This window comes from Salvelinus sp. IW2-2015, linkage group LG32 (genome assembly GCF_002910315.2).
Source record: "Salvelinus sp. IW2-2015 linkage group LG32, ASM291031v2, whole genome shotgun sequence".
NCBI classification, from domain to species: domain Eukaryota; kingdom Metazoa; phylum Chordata; class Actinopteri; order Salmoniformes; family Salmonidae; genus Salvelinus; species Salvelinus sp. IW2-2015.
The window spans coordinates 13,590,150-13,611,904 of NC_036871.1; the positions used below are offsets into that span (position 1 = coordinate 13,590,150).

Consider the following 21,755-nt stretch of genomic DNA (forward strand, 5'->3'; position numbering starts at 1 on the left):
TCTGTAGCACCATGCCATCGAGGGTGGTGCTATTGTCATACCAAGCAGTCAAGATACCCTCAATGGAACATCTGTAAAACTTTTTGAGGATWTGAGGGCCCATGCTAAACCTTTTCATTTGGACACAGAGGAAGTTGAAGTTCACAACCCACTCCACTGCAGCCTCGTCGATGTGGATGGGGGCGTGAAAATTACAGTGAATGTGTCTGTCAGTTGTTCTGCGCATTCTCTCAGAACGTGCCCTGGAATACCGTCGGGCCCCGGGGCCTTGCGGGTGTTGACCTGATTAAAGACTTTTGCAGACTTTACTGTAGTATTCACTATAGTGTTTTGCGGACATGAGGGTAGTATACTATAGTATTCACTGTAGTGTTTTTGAGGACATGACTGTAGTATACTTAAGCAATAAGGCCCGAGGGGGTGTGGTATATGGCCAATATACCATGRATAAGGGTTGTTCTTATGCGCAACGCGGAGTGCCTGGACACAGCCCTCAGCCGTGGTATATTGGCCATATATCACAAACCCCCGAGGTTGTCACACCCTGATCTGTTTCACCTGTCCTCGTTATTGTCTMCACCTCCTCCAGGTGTCGCTTGTTTTCCCCAGTGTATTTAGTGTGTTCCCCAGTGTTTCCTGTCTCTCTGTGCCAGTTCTTCTTGTATGTTTCCAAGTCAACCAGCGGTTTTCCAGTTCTGCTTTTTGTATTTTCCTTTTTCCAGTCCTCCTGGTTTTGACCCTTGCCTGTTTCTGGACTTTGTACCTGCCTGCCTTGACCACGAGCCTGTCTGCCACTCTGTACCTCCTGGAATCTGATCTGGTTTTGATCTTTTGCCTGTCCACGACCATTCTCTTGCCTACCCCTTTGGATTTATTAACATTGCAAGACTCCAACCATCTGCCTCCTGTGTCTGCATCTGGGTCTCGCCTTGTGTCTTGATAATTTCAATTGACTGATTGCCTTATATATCCCGTAACTCAGTAAAATCGAAGAAATTATTGCATGTTGCGTTTATATTTTTGTTTAGTGCATTTTTGCTATGGTGTTGTCTGGTGAGTTGCTCAGAACTATTGACCCAACTCAATAGGTGGTCTGTCACTAACATGTGTCTTTGTTCTGGTTGAGGTGTTCCCCTCATTGAACTCTAACTGGCAGTTTGCYATTTTAGCTAACCCTAGTCGGCAGGTGTTACTACATTATACTACAGTCATGTCTGCAAAAACACAATACTGCCGCCATGTCCGCAAAAACACTACAGTGAATACTGTAGTATACTATAGTAATGTCCACAAAACCACTACAGTAAATACTACAGTATACTACAGGCATGTCCGCAAAAACACTATGGTAACGGTTAAAATGTTGGCTTGACAGTCGCTGGACCAGGGTTTGAGTCCCGTTAGGGGCTACCCCTCTGAATTCTGTACAATATACTGTACTTCCATGGTTGGTTTCATTGACTCTCTTTAACTCCCCCTAATTGACCCATTTTTATCTACATCTTCCGAGTCTGTGGGAGAGGTTTAATTGAGCAAAGTGAGGTGTAGAATCACTGATCACAAATAGTATTCCCTGCCAAATAATAGGTTTTGTGCGATTTAAGATTCACAGAGCTACACCTCYCCTGGCTTAGGCAATCCCCCTGCCAAACACACATGCACAACCAGACATTGATTGGAGACCGCTTGTCAATTACAGAACATTTCATAGGATTTCTTACCTACAGCAACACTAGTGGATAATGGTGGAAATACCAGTAAAAGCACAGTACCTCAAAAAGTGCCCCCAAACTTCTGGCCCTATATATAGGTTACTCCATGGGAATGGGGCCATGTTATTCTGTGGTAAACAGTCACTTGTCTRTCTCTGCCTCGTCCTGTCCTGCTGTCTGCCGGCCCCATACATGCCTGTAGGGTGTTGTGTTGAGAGGGGGTTTGATCTATGTGTGAATGTGTGCGTTCACATGTGTATGTGGGACAGAGAGAGAGGGGACCAGATGTTTGCTAGTGTGATCAAGGAGCAGTCTTGAGTCATTGAATCAGTGTAGCCATCAGGTCTTCATGGTGATACAAACTGTTGGTCACTAAATCCGGTGAAAACTAGAACCATGAAAAAACAGCTAGCTGGAGCTCGTCTGAGTGGTTGGCTTCGGAGCCCTCACCCGCTATGTTTTTAATGCTGATTGGTTTTGGTTCATCCCACTATAGTGGTGTCTGGTTAGAACTTGATGTTGAGGCCCATAACTATACTCTTGTCTGTCACTACCACACATACGCAAACACAGCTGTTTCATATGGTGCTGTCATGACAAATGGGAATAAGGTCAAATCATGATGTCAGTGACCTTTAGGTTGTWAAGTCGGAGCTCTAGAAAGATGCCCGAGTTTCCGACTTGGAATTCCGAGTTGGATGACCGCTGAAAACAAGCTCCGACGGGAAAAATGGTTTTCTTCCAAGTTGTCTTGAATGCACTGAAGTCGGAAGTCAGCGATTTCCGTGTTCCCAGTTGTTTTGAACGCGGCAATAGTTCTTCATGTGATTGTGATTATGCCATTATGCCAAAACACTTGGGTTTAGGAAAAAGCATGCGAACTGTCCATCAGCACAACACTTTCTTCTTCTTCTTGCGGCGGCATGTAAACACAGGCAATAACGTGAGGTGTCGGGGGCAGAGACTTGGAATGCATCCAAGTTCCCTTATTGGTTGGATGAATCAGATTGAGAGGGCTGTCCTTTTGGAATGAGGTGAAACATGCACCCCTACACCCATAGAAATGAGTATAGGTTTTTGGCTTACAATCCTTTCAGGTGATGTAATAGGGCCATATCACCATTGAAATTACTTGACACACAGGCATGGCATTGAAAATAGCTATGCCCATATGACTTACACGTGGGAGAGCTGTAACACTGCAGTCTAATAGCATAAAACACTCAAGGTAGTGCTGTATGAGATGCTTTTCCTGAAAAGCAGGCTCCACTCATTAGTTGACTAATAGACAACATTTTTTGGAGTTGTACGCATCCTTACTGGCCTACCAAGCAAAAGAGCAGTAACTGTGCATTTGGTCAAAAAGGAGTTATTAACTTTTTTTCATACATTAAATACATGCTTTATCATGTGGACAAATATCCCGCCTCCATTGTGTTGTGGTATGGAGAACATTTGGGGTCATGTTTTCAGTAAAAAGTTAAGGTGGAACCAAGGAAAAAGGCAGTAACTGCCATCACACGTGAGTTACTGCCTTTTACCTTGGTTTCACTGAGCTTTGTGCTACAGTGTCTATGGTTGACCTTGGTATTATTTATTGTTCTTCGCTGATACAAGTGTCAAACTATATGACACTGACAGCCACATAGAAATAAACATATTAACACAAGTTTGTGTTAAAAACAATCGCCATGGAAACGTATTCCAGTGGGTGTACCAAGCAGAAGGCAGTAACTGCCGTCCAGGGACAAAGGTCATGTCAGAGGTTGGGRTCAATTTAATAAAAAATGACCTCATAGTAAGACAACAGATAACCATATCTCCAATGATCTGCCTACAATTCATTTGGCTGGACAATATATTTTTTTTCTCAATTTCACTCTATGAGCAGTTTTTGCTCTTTTGCTTGGTGGGGCAGRCTACAGTAGCTAGATTTCTTTACTACACATTCCATCTATCCATTACACATAGGAATGGTATGAAACACAAATCCTTAGAGATTCAACTTTTGAACCTGAGACCTTCGATTTCTTAATTGTTTCCGTAGAAATGACTATGGATGGTGTAACACACATTTGGGTGCAACGGGGTTCATAAAGTATCAACCGAACACTGGTATTGCCTACCTCCTATGGTTCACATGACCTGCTCACCTGTTGGCAAAATACTCTATAACTAGGACCTTGAGTTTTGCCTGGCCAGTTCATTTGATCAGGCAGAACTCCTGGCTCTACTTATAAGATGTCTATTTATATGGAGTCTTGCCAACAGCTAAAACCTGACTGAGTGACTGCGGCCCTAAAGTGATAGTGCAGGGAACCTCATAATGGTTAACTTTGGGAATAGTAGGCTTATCGAAAAAACAGACCTTTTAGGCCTTTTCCCCCTCCAGTTAAGCACTGCCTCACAGAAAGCTCCATTATTTTCACCACTTCACACACAACTGCAGCTCTGAAGCTCAGTGGAGGAGACTCCACGATGGTGGTGGTGACAGAGCGTTTCTGAGTTAAGGAGTCTGTCAGCTCATTACTCAGAGCTAAACGTCTCCTCTCTGTCTCGCACGGCGAATGGGCTTCGGCTAAGCTGCCGCAGTTGAGTAGAATGACTCAAAGGCTTAAAAGGCAGCAGGCGGTTCTCTACTGAGTGTGGAGGAGTGCGGGAGGAGAGAAGCTTCCAAATCCAATACCAAATCCAGAGATGTTAGAGTGAAGTCCAAAGATCACTTTTTATCTCACTGGCCCRGTTGGGCCAGTTGGCCAAAAATTTWACGTTCAGCACACAGACATGGTGTAGTTTTTAAATGCATTGGGGTCATGCAGGGCCTATATGTTGGCATGCTTCTCTCTATGTTAAGCTATTAATAGGCTACATTTGGTTATTATGATATCAATATATRTACAAAAATATGTAGACACCCCTTCAAATGAATGGATTTGGCTATTTCAGCCACACACATTGCTGACAGGTGTATAAAATCGAGCACACAGCCATGCAATCCCAAGAGATAAACATTGGCAGTAGAATAGCCTTACTGAAGAGATCAGTGACTTTCAATGTGGCATCGTCATAGGATGCCACCTTTCTAACAAGTCAGTTTGTCAAACTTTTGCCCTGCTAGAACTGCCGCTGGTCAACTGTAAGTGCTGTTATTGWGAAGTGGTAACGTCTAGGAGCAACACCGGCTCAGCCGCGAGTGGTAGGCCACACAAGCTCACAGAAAGGGATCGCCGAGTGTTGAAGCACGTAGCGTGTAAAAACTGTCTGTCCTCGGTTGCAACACTCACTACCGAGTTCCAAACTGCCTCTGGATGAAACATCAGCACAAGAACTGTTCGTCGGGAGCTTCATGAGTATGGAGTTGTTGAGATCGGTGTGGAAGAACTTGACTGGCCTGCACAGAGCCCTGAYCGTAACCCGATTGAACACCTTTGGGATGAATTGGAATGCTGACTGCGAGCCAGGMCTAATCGTCCAACATCAGTCCCCAACCTCACTAATGYTCTTGTGGGTGAAYGGAAGCAAGTCCCCGCAATAATGTTCCAACATCTAGTGGAAATCCTTAACAGAAGAGTGGAGGCTGTTATAGCAGCAAAGGGGGGACCAACTCCATATTAATGCCCATGATTTTGGAATGAGATGTTCGACTAGCAGGTWTCCACATACTTTTAGTGTATGTATTAAAAAGCTGTGTAATATAATTTAGCAATGTACAGTGCATTTGGAAAGTATTAAGACCACTTGTGTTTTTCCACATTTTGTTATGTTACAGCCTTATTCTAAAGTGTATTTTTGTAGCTTTCTTTTTGCAGTCAATCAACAGTAGCTAGCATGTTCACTACTGAAAGTTTACTTTTGTAAATCACTTTCCCTAAAATAAATAACCTCAGGGAGTAGATTGTTTTGGCACTTCTTTTTGCTCAGGACAGCACGCACGTGCAGTTTGAATGCATCAACTTCTGGACTGCTAGGGTGCTCGAGAAGTTGTAGCCCAAAGGCTGGCAGTTGGCGATGTTAAAGTCGTTTCATCTTACCTTCCAAAAGCATTGTATGCAACATTTTCCACCACCATGCTAGAGTAGCTAATGCAACTTCCTAATGTTGCGCCTCACGTTCAGCCAGGGGTAACAACAGATTGCTGCAAACTGATTTTCTGAATGTGACACGCAACATCTGGGACTARCATTCCTAGATATTTCTCCATTTTTCCCCCCACCTTCTCGCCGTTAAATTGAGTTAAAGAGGAAATCAACGCCTKTGCAGCCTGAATGGAGAATGTTTTATGTACGAACCGGTCCACGGAAGATACGAGTGTATAGCAGGCTGCATACAATGCCTTTGGATGGTAAGATGAAACGGCTCAAATTCGCCATCTGCCGGCCTTTGGGCYAGAGAAGTTGGGARCGTGTTGGTGCATGAATGAACGGCCAATCGTATTGCTCAAATAAATAAAATAATTCTGTGTGTAGTCTTCAATGGTTTTCAATGGTAGACTGCGACAGAGTAGTTAAATTATTGATGCCAATGATCCACTAAGAGAAGAACGACTGCCCCCTCTCATTATAGCTACGGAAGTTTAAAGGCCAACCACGGTACCGCCGGCATTGTTAGTGGAAAAAAGGATCCCCCATTTAATGAATGGAAAAATTGCAATCTTCGTGCTCAATCKTCGTAAAAAAATWAATWAATCAAAGTCAATAATGGTATCAATAATTGCRTCTAATTCCCCAGATTTATTGGTTGAACTGATTATTTTTAAATCACACACAGAATAAGGTATAAGGATAATTGAGTTGCTAATGACAGCCTGCAGTACCACGGTCGGCCTTCGAATTGAGTTACTCAATGAGAGGGGGCAGCACTTTGCTAGCCTGCAACGTCACTTCCTGTAGTAGCTCAAACTGCTCATGATTTGTCTCCATGAGACACCATCTTAACTGACTTTATTTAGCTTCAATGTGGTATTGAGTCTTCACAAAAGAATAAATGATGTCATGTGATCGATGACTTTTTMCATTCATATATACCGTCACTGGATACACTAGCCGGACACACATTTTTACCGGCCCTGGGCCAGCAAGCCCTCGTTAATGTTTTGTATTGGGCTTTGTGAGGTTGTTGTTGTTTGACCCCATGGCTTTGAAATAAGCCCTACTTTAGCTGAATGTAAAGCTGCAATAAGTAACTTTTTGGGCAACCTGACCAAATTCACATAGAAWWGTGAGTTATAGATCTGTCATTCTCATTGAAAGCAAGTCTATGAAGTGGTAGATCTGTTCTTTGTGCGTTATTTCTATGCTTCCCGTTCTTATGTTTAATTTTTGCATCTTTTACTTTCAGTTTTGTACACCAGCTTCAAACAGCAGAAGATACAATRTKTTTGGTTATGGAAACGATATTTGACAGCGGTTTAGATGTTACAATGATTATCTACACCCCTCAAACTCAACTCTGGACCTCGAAGCCAGTTCCACKGCATTTTTTCATTGTTCCCCTCTAKTCAGGGACTGATTGAGACCTGTGACACCAGGTGTGTGTGCAGGGGTACTCTGTTCTACCTTTATTATCAGGTAGAACAGAGTACCCGTGATCTACACTATAATTGCTTGTTTTGAGAAATAAACTGAAATTATATGAAGTATTAGAATTTTTGCACCCAGGAAATAGCAGAGCGATTTCTGTATAGTGCATATTTAACAGAAATATATATATTTTTCTGGTAATCCAAGCTTTGTCAAATACTCATATTCACTGTCTTGGCAACTGTCCTGTTCCAGATTCTAGGCCATCTAAAAGGTACCCTAGAAAAATCCTGGCAGCACACCAGCAGACAGACACTAACCATTTGTGACTCAAGGGTGAGGCTAAGGTCATGCTTGGTCTTGCTGGAGATCATACTGTTTTTAAAACAATCAGTTGTGGGGGATGAAGACTAGAAATGCTTCCCCTGAGAGCACTGTAGAAACTATAACCATATTGTCTATCTAGCAGTTGTAGTTTTATAGTATGGGTATGTGCGTTCAYACTGACCCCTTTGTGAAACACGTTAGGGTGTGGTGACTAGACTTGTGGTTAAAAACCTCTGACAGACCGACCGAYTTATCTTGGAGGTTTCACCACCCAATAACAATAGAGAAATAATCTGAGGGTGAGCACTTTCATTCAATGCAGGGGGGGGGGGGTTGTCCATCAGTGATGTTTCACTGTGTAACGTGTGACCTTGTGCTTAACCCCCTAGAGTCGATTGAYGCACTGGTGCATCAATCTAAGTAACATCATACAAAAATCACCATGAAAATCCGTCAGTTTAAGACAGAGTATCTTTTTTTGCATTGAATGTATCTCAATCCCGCACATCCGCCTGTCGCACTTCTGCATCTGTGGTGAAAGGCTGCAGAGCTAGAGTGGTGCTTGTCAGACCATGAGACGAAAATCGGTCTTCTCACGAAAACGATTGCGGCATCCGAATGGTTTGACCTACAAAACTAATGTGACTCCACTGTAGAAAGGGGAGATTCTCACAAACACGATGGTGGTGTCAYGGGACTCGTAACAAGTACCAGATTTTACAAAAATGAATGGAAGTATAAAGGTAGTTTTGTGCCTACCCAAAAAAGGGGCCATGTGTAGAAATATTATATATACAGTTGAAGTCGGAAGTTTACATACACCTTAGCCAAATACATTTAAACTCAGTTTCACAATTCCTGACATTTAATCCTAGTAAACATTCCCTGCTTTAGGTCAGTTAGGATCACCACTAATATTTTTAGAATGTTGAAATGTCAGAATAATAGTAGAGAGAATTATTTATTTCAGCTTTTATTTCTTTCATCACATTCCCAGTGGGTCAGAAGTTTACATACACTCAATTAGTATTTGGTAGCATTGCCTTTAAATTGTTTAACTAGGGTCAAACGTTCAGGTAGCCTTCCACAAGCTTCCCACAATAAGTTGGGTGAATTTTTGGCCCATTGCTCCTGACAGAGCTGGTGTAACTGAGTCAGGTTTGTAGGCCTCCTTGCTCGCACACCTTTTTCAGTTCTGCCCACAAATTTCTTATGGGATTGAGGTCAGGGCTTTGTGATGGCCACTCCAAATACCTTGACCTTGTTGTCCTTAAGCCATTTTGCCATAACTTGTATGGGGTCATTGTTCATTTGGAAGACCCAGTTGCGACCAAGCTTTAACTTCCTGACTGATGTCTTGAGATGTTGCTTCATACTGTTCTCAGCATCTTCACCTTCAATGCACTCGTCGCTCTCCAGCATCTCCTTCCTGAGCGGTGTGATGGCTGTGTGGTCCCATGGTGTTTATACTTGCATACTATTCTTTGTACAGATGAACGTGGTACCGTCAGGCATTTGGAAATTGCTCCCAAGGATGAACCAGACTTGTGGAGGTCTACAATTTATTTTCTGAGGTCTTGGCTTATTTCTTTTGATTTTCCCATGATGTCAAGCAAAGAGGCACTGAGTTTGAAGGTAGGCCTTGAAAATACATCCACAGGTACACCTCCAATTGACTCAAATGATGTCAATTAGCCATCAGAAGCTTCTAAAGCCATGACATCATTTTCTGGAATATTTCCAAGCTGTTTAAAAGCACAGTCAACTTAGTGTATGTAAACTTCTTGACACACTGGAATTGTAATACAGTGAATTATAAGTGAAATAATCTGTCTGTTAAACTTGCATGACTTGCCAAAACTATAGTTTGTTAAGACATTTGTGGAGTGGTTGAAAAACGAGTTTTAATGACGCCAACCTAAGTGTATGTAAACTTCCGACTTCAACTGTGTGTATGTATGTGTGTATGTATGTATGTATCTATATACACTGCTCAAAAAAATAAAGGGAACACTAAAATAACACATCCTAGATCTGAATGAATGAAATATTCTTATTAAATACTTTTTTCTTTACTAGTATTGAATGTGCTGACAACAAAATCACACAAAAATTATCAATGGAAATCAAATTTATCAACCCATGGAGGTCTGGATTTGGAGTCACACTCAAAATTAAAGTGGAAAACCACACTACAGGCTGATCCAACTTTGATGTAAATGTCCTTAAAACAAGTCAAAATGAGCTCAGTAGTGTGTGTGGCCTCCACGTGCCTGTATGACCTCCCTACAACGCCTGGGCATGCTCCTGATGAGGTGGCGGATGGTCTCCTGAGGGATCTCCTCCCAGACCTGGACTAAGCATCCACCAATCCTGGACATCTGTGGTGCAACGTGGCGTTGGTGGATGGGAGCGAGACATGATGTCCCAGATGTGCTCAATTGGATTCAGGTCTGGGGAACGGGCGGGCCAGTCCATAGCATCAATGCCTTCCTCTTGCAGGAACTGCTGACACACTCCAGCCACATGAGGTCTAGCATTGTCTTGCATTAGGAGGAACCCAGGGCCAACCGCACCAGCATATGGTCTCACAAGGGGTCTGAGGATCTCATCTCGGTACCTAATGGCAGTCAGGCTACCTCTGGCGAGCACATGGAGGGCTGTACGGCCCCCCAAAGAAATGCCACCCCACACCATGACTGACCCACCGCCAAACCGGTCATGCTGGAGGATGTTGCAGGCAGCAGAATGTTCTCCACGGCGTCTCCAGACTCTGTCACGTCTGTCACATGTGCTCAGTGTGAACCTGCTTTCATCTTGAAGAGCACAGGGCGCCAGTGGCGAATTTGCCAATCTTGGTGTTCTCTGGCAAATGCCAAACGTCCTGCACGGTGTTGGCTGTAAGCACAACCCCCACCTGTGGACGTCGGGCCCTCATACCACCCTCATGGAGTCTGTTTCTGACCGTTTGAGCAGACACATGCACATTTGTGGCCTGCTGGAGGTCATTTTGCAGGGCTCTGGCAGTGCTCCTCCTGCTCCTTCTTGCACAAAGGCGGAGGTGCGGTCTGCTGTGCTGGGTTGTTGCCCTCCTACGGCCTCCTCCACGTTCCTGATGTACTGGCCTGTCTCCTGGTAGCGCCTCCATGCTCCGGACACTACGCTGACAGACACAGCAAACCTTCTTGCCACAGCTCGCATTGATGTGCCCTCCTGGATGAGTCACTACCTGAGCCACTTGTGTGGGTTGTAGACTCCGTCTCATGCTACCACTAGAGTGAAAGCACGCCAGCATTCAAAAGTGACCAAAACATCACCAGGAAGCATAGGAACTGAGAAGTGGTCTGTGGTCACCACCTGCAGAACCACTCCTTTATTGGGGGTGTCTTGCTAATTGCCTATAATTTCCACCTGTTGTCATTCCATTTGCACAACAGCATGTGAAATTTATTGTCAATCAGTGTTGCTTCCTAAGTGAACAGTTTTGATTTCACAGAAGTGTGATTGACTTGGAGTTACATTGTGTTGTTTAAGTGTTCCCTTTTTTTTTTTGAGCAGTGTATATACAGTAATATATATATATATATATGTATTCCCATGAGCTTTCTTATATCTCCTAGACATAGGACAAACACTTCAAAACCTGTGTCTTATGATAGTCAAAAAATCTGTCTTTTTTGCCATTTATGAATGTGTTTCTCTGGCTAATAGTAGTAAAGGCCAAATTCAGTATTTTTATACCTAAAGGGGTCCTACAATTCAAACTCAAATAGCTAAATGATCTATAGTATGAACGTCTGAACTGTATTTGAAAGATGAGGGAATCTGTCCTTTCCACATTGGTTTTAGATTAGATCACTTCGTCTCTGAGCTCGGAGAGTAACAATTGACATAAAGAAACTGCATTACCCACAATGAATCACTCTCCTGACATATCCCACAGCCTTTTAAACCTGGAACATGAACAGTGGAGATAGGAGTAACTGTCAACAGACTCTTTTTCAGTTTTACATACTAGCTCAGGTTCATTGTAGTCTKTGGAGCGATACATAGAAGCATGGAAAATACATCTTGACAGCTTTTCGCTTTATAKGACCGCACAAGGAAGGTGATATTGGTGACCTATGATCTATGAGCTAACATCAACAGACTACACTCACATGGGTATTCTTCTGATCCTCCAGCGGTTAGATGGGTGATGTAACGGTAACGCAGTAACCATAAGTATTGTAGTACAGAAAATGAACAGAGCTCAGTGTTTCCTCATCAAATATAATTTTAATGAAATAATACTCACATTTTTCGACGTAGATGGCAGATGGAAAAACAAGCCATTTATTGAAATAATGCAGAATAACTAACATTGAAAACAATTAATTGCCTTAATTTTTAAGTACTGTAACAGTTCCAACTCCCATATACTGAACCATGTATGCCGTCATAACAACGTCATACACATTTGATCGTGAACAGGGTTTGACGCAGTCTCACAGTCAAGCCCAGAGAGAAGAYTGAACAATGTAGTAAGTTAGCTTGACAGGCGCCCTCTGACAATAATCAATAAAAAAAAAAATGTATATACATTTTCTTACAGCATTTACACACRTCTTAAAGAAAAGCCAGTACCACAAAATCCAACTGTCAAAAAGAACATTATGGACAACAAACTAAACAGAAGCAAAAACCACGTAATGCTGAATGGTTTCATGATGCTGCCTGAACGTTATCGCCATAGTAATGCTGAGAGAGGGGTTAAGCTGGGGTTTCCCCAGGAAGGGGGCAGGGTCTGGGTCTGGAATGTACCAAACAAACTCTCCTGGTACCAAAGGGGTGAGGCAGGTTTGGACTGTACCATGCTTCCACAGTCCTTTTTTCAGGGGAGTTTTTTTTCACACACAAAGCTCAGATGCATCAGAGAGAATTATTAGACTAAAGACTGGTTACACACTGAAGCGCTGCATTCACACCCGTATGGCTTCCAGGCTTAGTGTTGTTCAGAACGAAAGGACATTAAGAAGACACACCTAAAAAGAGCTGGCATCATAATGCTGGTCTAAACAGAGAAAGCAAAACGATGAGAGAGAGAGAGCTGCACTACTCGAAGAGACGGCACTGAACGGCAGCCATCTTGAAAAAGGCTATTTTTTCCTAAACCTGCTGCTTTAGCTGGAGGCCGCACTGGCGGGYTGGGTGGAAGGAGTCATGCAGATTCAGAGGACAACAAACACTGAACGCAAAAGCGACCGCAAGAGCCATCCACTGGCGCCTTGCCAGATCAATACCTTGACATTCAGAGAGATTCAGTGCGCAAGTGTCCAAAGACCTTCATTGCATTGGTAGTATATATTTTTTTGTATGTTTCTTCCCTCTCTTAGACATGAGATACTTTCTGTGACTCGCGTGCCTGTTTGATGCTGTACAGCCATTTGATGACGCGGGCGTTGCGTTCTACGGCCGAGATCCCGTAAGGCACGCGTTCGCTTGCATCTTCCTCCTCGTCCGTCATGTCCTCGTTGCTGTGCCGTGATTGGTCGCAGTCYGAGCTGATCATGCTGGCGCTGCGGAAGTTGAGGGAGATGATGTCGGAGTTGGCACGGGCGAAGCTCTCTACGCCCACACTCTCCAGCTCCTCGGGGTCCAGCCCACAGTAGTTAAAGAAGCGCTCCACGTCGGCGCCGGCTCGTGCGTAACGGTCGCTCAGGTCCGACTTGGAGCGATGCAGGGACGGCCGGCGGGCCACAGAGCTCCCCAGCGCTAGCTCCAACTGCTCAGCTGGGGCGGCAGAGGAGGGCGGCGTGGTGGTGGCCTCGCTCTCAGGGGCCTGGGGGGCGTTGTCGCAGAGGGGGGCAAGGACTTTGGGGCTGGGCTTGGGGGGTAAGGGAGGTGCGGAGCTGCTGCTACTTCGGGCCGCCCTTAGAGACTTACCGTTGCATAGCCTGCGGATGTCGGAGGAGCTGTGGGAGGTGTGGAGGGGTGAGCGGTCGCCCTCGCCCCGCTCCTCCAGCAGGCGGCGGCTGAGGTTCAGGTTGCCCCCCTGTGGGCTCCGTCGGCCGGGTACAGGGGGAGGCAMCTTGAGGGACTCGGAGAAGGAACAGAGGCTGGTGGGCTCAGAGCAGTCCGTTGTGGTGGGGATGGAGCGGTGGGGGGCCCAGCTCCTGGCCCCGGGCTTTAGAGTAGCGCTCTTAGCGTGGCCCTCAGAGGTCGAGCCGGAGCTGTTCAGGAGGTTCTTAAGGATCTCCAGGTTGAGGTTCTCCCGTTTGCTGGTGGTGGTGCACGTGTCTGACTTGGAGTTGTTGTTGGATGCCTTGAGGTCCACCCCACCACCACCGCCCCCATTCGCCCCTCTCTTAGCCACGGCAGGGCAGACAGGCGGCTTTGCTAGCAGCGGGGGCTTAACAGGCTCCTGCTTGGCGTTGATGACCTCCTGGCTCTTGACGTACTTCGACTTGTCCGCCTCCAGCCGCTCCACAGCGCTCAGCCGCTTAGGGTTGGGCTCCACCTGGCGCCGGAAGTAGTCGGGCCCTTTGTTGAGTATGCGCAGGGGGACGGTGGAGGCAAAGGCCGCCCCGTGGCCGGGGGGCTTGCTATCTGCCAGCGGTGTCAGGGTCTCGGTGGGCATGTCTGGGTGGCTCGGGRTGGCCGCCGTGGTGGCTGACGCGGGGGGTGGCTCTGCTGCTGCGCGTAGGGCAGCCTGCAGGCACGCACATGAAGCCAGGCGAGCGGAGAATGGGGGCCGTCTCCACTGGCCTTCAATAGCCAGGTCTCATCCCCACAGAGCATCAATCAGCCCCTAMTGCTGCCCTGCTCCTACTGCCCCACAGCCTGCCTGCCCCAGGGTGGAGCGACAGAGAGAGAGAAACAAGAGGAGAGAGGSAGAGTGGGGAGAAGGGACAGGCAGAGCGAGTGCAGGGGCAGTGGTCCGGATCAGTAGGCCCAGGGGTGTAGGATTGTGGGAAGGAACAACCTCGTCTCACCTCCTTTGTTCGCCCACGACTGGAGGCAGCAGATCTGAAACAAAAAAGAGACCAATCGCATTAGGGGATCAGGTGACATCACGGTCATAGCAACAACATGAAGAACTGGGACACATGCATGTACTTGACTGTTGAGGGGCACACTATATAGACACACACCTATAGGAACACATGCAGACGCAAACACACTTAAACACAGGGAAATATGTTCCTAGTGAAAAGGAGGAAGGTGAAAAGGAGGAAGGCTGAGTAGAAAAGCATACAGTTAGCCATGTCTTTTCCCTGCATTCTGCTCTAACATCGCAAGTGTTATGAAGAACCTCATTGTCTGTCAAAGTGAGGAGTGCGATTATTCCAGCTCTCCCTCAGATACACACACACACGAGAAAGTGCTGACACAGCCGCCAGTGGTGTGTTTTTCCCCCCACCACAGAGCCAGAGAGAGAAGGGACTACGAGAGTGAGATCAGACACAGGAACAGAATGGCAGAGAAAAGGAATGAGAGACAGAAGAGAGATCGAGAAAGTGCAGAGTGAAATATAGGGTGCAGAGTGAAATGTAGACCGAAGAACCTCAAGGCTGTTGGGGGGGGGGGGGGGGGATCATAAATAAAAGTAATTACAGTGGCATCAGGGACAGGGCTGTTTGTGTGCCGGCCAATGGACAGGGAAATTGCAGTGACAAAGCAGTTTTATGGCCCCACTGTGTGTGTGCGCGCGCGAGTGTGTGGTTGCGCTGCCTGCGACACGTCATACATTACTGAGGGGGAGGGAGGGAGTCTGGGGCGATGCGGGGCAGACGCCTGGACTGATTCAGTAAAACGTAAAACACATGGCTGGTGGTGGCCCTAATGTCTGGCTTACTAAAGAGTAGATTAATGAGTTCATTTCAAAGGCGCAACCTGTACGTTTCACCCTGCCTGGGACTTGTTTGTAATCTGATGGTGTGATGGGGTCTTGGACCAGGGCGAATGTAACCATTTGGGGACGACGACGACGACGACTTCAACTAACCGAGGCACCTTTTGACTATTATTGTCTCAAAATCACTGAAATTAACAGGTTTGTTACTGCATAAACTACAACATAATGTAATCGCAATCTGTAAACKTGACTATCCCCACCCCATCATATCAGCAATTATTTTTTCATAGAAATGCCTGAATCCAATCTCTCTGATTTTACCCAGCCGAATCACTGTGATTACACATGTTGTTTTCTCATAACCAAAATAATCCACAAACGGGACGGGGGTGGGAAGGGACTATAGCCCCAGACTAGATTTAGATCATCCAATACTCACTCCCAATTCCCMCCCGTCGTGCGGTGTAGAAACACACCACTACAGCTTATATCCTGACCCGTCAACCACTCAAAGACCCGCATCCCTCTATTTAGAAATATAAGTATATTGTTAGAGGCCTGGAGAGTTCATTTTGCAAAACTCAATCCAGCAACAACACAGAGTCCCAGCTCCAGCCGAGACACGCCATTGGCCACGGGGTAACCGTAGGGACCMAATTTCATCAWCTAACGGTAAGACACTCCAGGTAATAAACCAAATTAGGCAAGGCGGCCTGCCTTGCCCATAGGCCCATTGCCCCCACCTACMTTTTTTTCAATCAAATCCGTTTCAATGAAAGACATTTGTTTGGTTAGCCCCGGATACAGATTCAGGGGCCTCGCACCCGGCTATATGAAAACACATAGCAGGACGTCTGAATGAACAGAAACACTGCCAGGCTCAATTTCCTCAAGGTCTTTACTATAGTTAAGGTCATGGTTAGACCTTAGATCTACAGGACCCTGTAGATAGCCTATGTTATAATGTAAACACAAGAGAGGCATATATAACTATTACCTATGAATGTTACGGGAGACAGAGGACCATGTAAAACAGCAGGACAACAGGCAACTGATCTCTCATTAGAAGGGGGTGGGTTGGTGGCAGGGCCCATAGAATGAGGCTGCAATCTGCCACCACACTGTCTGCAGTCACACACACACACACACACACACACACTCCACCATACTGTAATTAAGGAACAGGAGGGGGTCAGAGACAGCACTATACACAGTAATAACAGTGAATGAAGCCAGGCTCTCCTCTACCCAATATACCAAATGACTATGATCCTCCCCCTTGACTACTAGGCTAGTCTTAATAGGATCGGGGCCTTTAAAAAAAAAAATCCTCTAAAATGTCATAACTGCCTGTAGCTCAGGACCTGAAGCAAGGATATGCATATGCTTGATACCATTTGAAAGGAAACACTTTGACGTTTGTGKAAATGTGAAATKAATGTAGKAGAATATAACACAGGTCTGGTAAAAGATAWTACAAACAAAAAATATGCGTTTTCTATAATTTTTTTGTTCTGTCTTTGGGAAAGAGAGAGAAAGGCCATAATAKAATATTGCAGTTTAGGCGGAATTTAGATGTTGGCCAAGCGCTGCAATACTGGACAATATTTTGTATCAAGTCTGACCAAATGTGCCGAATTGGTCCATTGATACATTTTGCAATGTGCATAACTATAGAGAACATAACTATAGAAACTAACTCAAGTGCATAACTATAGAGAACATACAAACATGATATGGTAATACTAAATTTAAGTTTACACACTCCCAGGAATGTCATACATGAATCATTAGCTTATACACTAACTTTCACACATCTAGATGGCCGGGCAGGGTGGGTGTGGAGCCAGAGACAGCAGGGGTTCATACTGTAGAACCCAGTTCCTACATTTGAATATAAAAAATTATTTTATCAAACAAAAACTATGCTACATTTTATCTCTGGGACCCTTAGACCCTTAGACCCTTAAATCAGAGCAAGATTACTGAATGTAAGTTCATTCATTTACCTTCAGAGGTGAATGTATCAAACCAGTCACTGTGATACGTTTTTGTTGTTGTTTTACGCTCTCCTCAAACAATAGCATGGTATTTTCTTCACTGTAATAGCTACTGTAAATTGGACAGTGCAGTTTTTAACAATAATTTAAGCTTTCTGCCCATACATTTTTTTTATTTAACCAGGCTAGTCAGTTAAGAAAAAAWTMTTATTTACAATGACAGCCTAGGAACAGTGGGTTAACTGCCTTGTTCAGGGGCAGAACGACAGATATTTACCCTTGTCAGCTCGGGGATTCAATCTAGCAACCTTTCGGTTATTGGCCCAACGCTCTAATTACTATGCTACCTGCCGTCCCAATGGAATAAGACATGTCTATGTCCTGGAAAGTTTGCCGTTACTTACAATGTCATGCTAATTACATTAGCGCACGTTAGCTCATCCGTCCCGGTATAGGGACACCGATCCCATAGAGGTTAGCCTCTTACCCCTTACCAGCTGTGGTGGGCTTTTGTCCCCTGCCTGCCCTGCAACACTCCCCTTGTTTAGTGTACTGTACAGTGTATGCATGATGTCATCACAGAGTTCAGTACCTTTCCTTCAGGCATTCAATCAGCTCCTAGAGAATGGAGAATGTATGACAATTGTTTTCAGTCAGTTACCTACAGTCATGATTCAGGTAATCAAAGCAAAAGTACCTATATCAGRTAAGTCCACACACAAACATGACGCGTGCACACAAACCGCTCTCTCCCCCTCTTCCTATGTTTGAAGATGCCGATTCCCCCTAATTAATACCATGTGCCCTGTCTTTCTCCCTAATAGGCCATCTCTATAACAGACCTATATTCTCCATAGATCGTATTATGATAGAGCAACACAGAGATGCATAGTGTCCTTTGACCAAAACGACCACATCCATAACAGCGGTATGCTCAGAATGTTCGACCCAACGGATTCCTTCATTCTCAGAACCGCATCAGCCTAACATTCCATTCTCCTCCTTGAAAATAAATTAAAGGCCAATAGAAAAAACCCACATAAGCTGAGAGGTCAAATCCATTTCTGGTTCTGGGAGACAATCCTTTTCTCTTTTTGCCCCAAACAGCCCCAAACACATGACGGTCATACGAGAGGGTGTTACGTACTATGCAGTCAGGCATTATGGAATGACTGGACTTATATGGCTAGAGGCCCATGTTCAGTTAAATCATGTTATTGTTGTGACGAAGTGAGACGGAATAAGACTTTCATCCAGTATAGCTGCAGGACTAATGCATCATGCACAGGGAAGTACTGAATGCAAAATCCTAACTAATTTCAAAGCAAGCGTGGCCTGGTGGATGCAGACTACAGTGAAGTACACAATGTTACTACTAGGCTACTCAAWTATACTGCAACGAGCTAAAGCACCTTCCTAATTCACTTTGGCTTGATAATAAAACGTACAGTCAGCTTTAAGGCGCAAGGGGCTTAGACAGATGTTTTGCTATCGCTAATTCTCAAGACACAGATGTTTGCAAATCTATTATGTTTTTAATAATATAAGTTAATAGGTCTCTCTGCATTCTGATTGTTTTATACTGTTTAATTAAACCTCAACMAAAAAAWAWWWWTCAGCATTTTCATAAATGTTTGCATTTCCTGCACTCATTTGAGATAATTTCCACACTGCCAAGTAGGGCTGCACGATATTGGCAAACAATCTAGGCCTTATTTTTAACTAAATGTTGCAATTGCGATTTGACTTGTGATTTAGGTCAAAACACTTGGGTGAACTGTTGGAATCATGGAAAAATAATGATTATTCTAATTCTATAGTTAGAATATTAGTGGTTACTTTGAATACAGTATTGTTTGACATGACAACAAATGAAAATGCCAGGGAGGAGTTACTGTGACAGGGTAGTAACCAAAGTGTTGGTCAGTGTTTCCTAGGGGACCCTATAATCTTTGTCGATATTAAATGTTTTCTCTTAGCTACTCCATGTAGCTAACATATTCATGCATTTCCAATTCCTCTTTGATTTAGAAGATACTGTTGMACAAACATGCTGATTTAAGCCTACACCGTTACTGGTATCAGGCTGTATAGCTAGCTACGTTTGCTCTGACTCAGTACATTTATTTGCTAGCTAGCGAGCATGACTTAGCCACAACTTGCTAACAAAAGACAAAATAGCTGTTTGCAGATATAAGAAACACAAACTAATGGTGTAATTATAGGGACGCTAGTGGATTTATATTAAGAAGCAAAATGGAAACAGCATCATTGTCATCAACATTGTTGCATGTGCTGCACTGACCATGCAGACTGAATGCAAGTGTCTCATGGTCGAGCAACAACAAATGTGCTYCTTGAGTGACGGGGCGGGGCTAGCTCGTGTGGRAAAAAGKCATGGAGAGAGAGCAGAGAGAGATGATTCAAGTAGCGGAGTAAACTATTGAAATAGACGTTGCACACGGCATATCACATTTAACAAACCAAACATTCAAATACCATTATAGAAGGTAAAGTAAAAACCCAAACCGGTCCGTGCATCAATACCCGTATATTTTGTATTTATTAAGGATYCCCATTAGCTCTTCCTGGGKTYCAAACACACCAAAGCACCCACATTACCTATAAAACAGTGAACTATGTTTGCACTGAATGAGCTAAAGATAAAACAGTACATCATATAACATCCCTACACCACCACAACACAAAATGTTCAATACCACCATACAACAATATCACAATGTGTGCGCATTCATGTGTCGGTACCTTTGGGTGTGTAAATAGTAAAATACGGTATACCGCCCAGCCCTACCCCCACATAATGACAGTCTCTGTGTTGAGTCATTCAACTGGTGGTTGAATTTTAATAGGGTCCGGAACCCTAACCATCTGTCAATGTCTTGTACACAAATCGGCAACAGACAGCGGAGATTGTGGGCCAAAATACAGGCCAGATTATCATGTCATTTTAAAGTCATTTCAATTCACTTTAATGCAAAATACACCCTGTGACCCAAAACATGTGTTCTTATTTCCCCAAAATGTTTACAGATTTATGCAAGCCTTCCTTCCAGATATCGGGTTTTACTGAATATGTGCTGGCACTGCTTCACTGGACTCCTGAGAGAGGTAAGACCCCATCCCCCATCACCTCTGTGTGTGGTTCTCGGAACATAGTTCAATCCATCTACAACTTCTCTATTTGAAGTTCACATGCAGATGTTGTTACCACAGGAAACAGAACTGTCATTCCCGGGTTTCTCATCTCAGTGAGGTTAAGGGGGACTGTTTTTGTAAAGGGGGAGGGTTGTTATTTCTTGGCTCCAGGCCCAGAAAGGTGCTTTAGGAATGGGGGATTGGGGGGGGGGGCGGGGGTTGTCTATGGTAGAAAATTGCTTTATTTCCCCCAAAATATTGCAGTGACGGTTATGAACTGTCAATACTTTTCAATCTCAATACAAGGCTTTGGATGATCTCTATCGCTCTGAGGAGATATTGACAGCAGCCAGGACTTTGTGTCTTCGGCCAACAGACACTAAAATAGATCTGTAATAGATCTGTTGTTCTTGTGCACTGCAGCTATCCCGTTACATCTTGGCCGTCCCCGCAGCGTAAATAAACGTTCAACCATCCAGTCTGAAAACTGTTTAGAATTTCAGATAAATCTTACAACAGGAAAAGACTGTTTCAGGCCGTCTGCTATTTTTAGCAAATAGAGGAGTCTCAGTCCGTTAAATTTGATGCTCTTTGGAAGAACGGGGAGAATGCAGGCTAAAAACGTTCTGCGAAATGTGCCAGTTTTTCCATTAAAGCATATTTGTGCTGATACGACTACTAGCACAGTCCTATGTTACTTCTTTTGGATGTTGAGATAATCGATGTAGATGGTACAGAAGGAGGTAAAGCTATGAATGAATCATCTGTGGTCCGAGGCAAACAGATGTAAAGGGTAGACAGACAGGGTTTCCTAGAGAGACTGAGAGAATGACAGAGAGAGAGAGACAAATACACACGCACCATAGTCTCTATGGGAATAACACATACGCGCACACACCCACACCACACGCGGTGACCCAATTTAAACTGAGTCTCATGTGGCAAAGTAGTGAGACTATCGTCAACAATACTGTGTACTACACCAAGTTGATGGATAACATTGTCACTCCTAGTCCCACAGGGTGTTGAGGCTTGGTCCCACTTTAAAACTAACTTACAAAGGCTTTATATAGCATGCATAATGTCAACAAGTCCTTGATTAGATTCATCAGCTGTGTTAATGGTGGGCTACACTCTTAGCACCTTTATTTCTATCTAGAACCTAAAAGGGTTCTTTGGCTTTCCCCATAGGAGAACCCCTTGA

The 21,755-nt window shown here is 44.5% G+C and overlaps 1 protein-coding gene across 2 annotated transcripts in view; it reads right to left on the bottom strand.

Annotated features, from left to right (window-relative positions):
- Positions 1-11,816: 11,816 nt before the first annotated feature.
- The window catches only part of LOC111957263 (protein FAM110B-like), a 49,538-nt gene continuing 39,599 nt past the window's right edge, over positions 11,817-21,755 (bottom strand). For both annotated transcript variants that reach the window (XM_023978047.2, XM_023978046.2), the window contains one exon: positions 11,817-14,566. In XM_023978047.2, the coding sequence (XP_023833815.1) occupies positions 12,930-14,177 (1,248 nt within the window). In that variant the 5' untranslated portion in view covers positions 14,178-14,566 and the 3' untranslated portion in view covers positions 11,817-12,929. The remainder of the gene's footprint in view (positions 14,567-21,755) is intronic.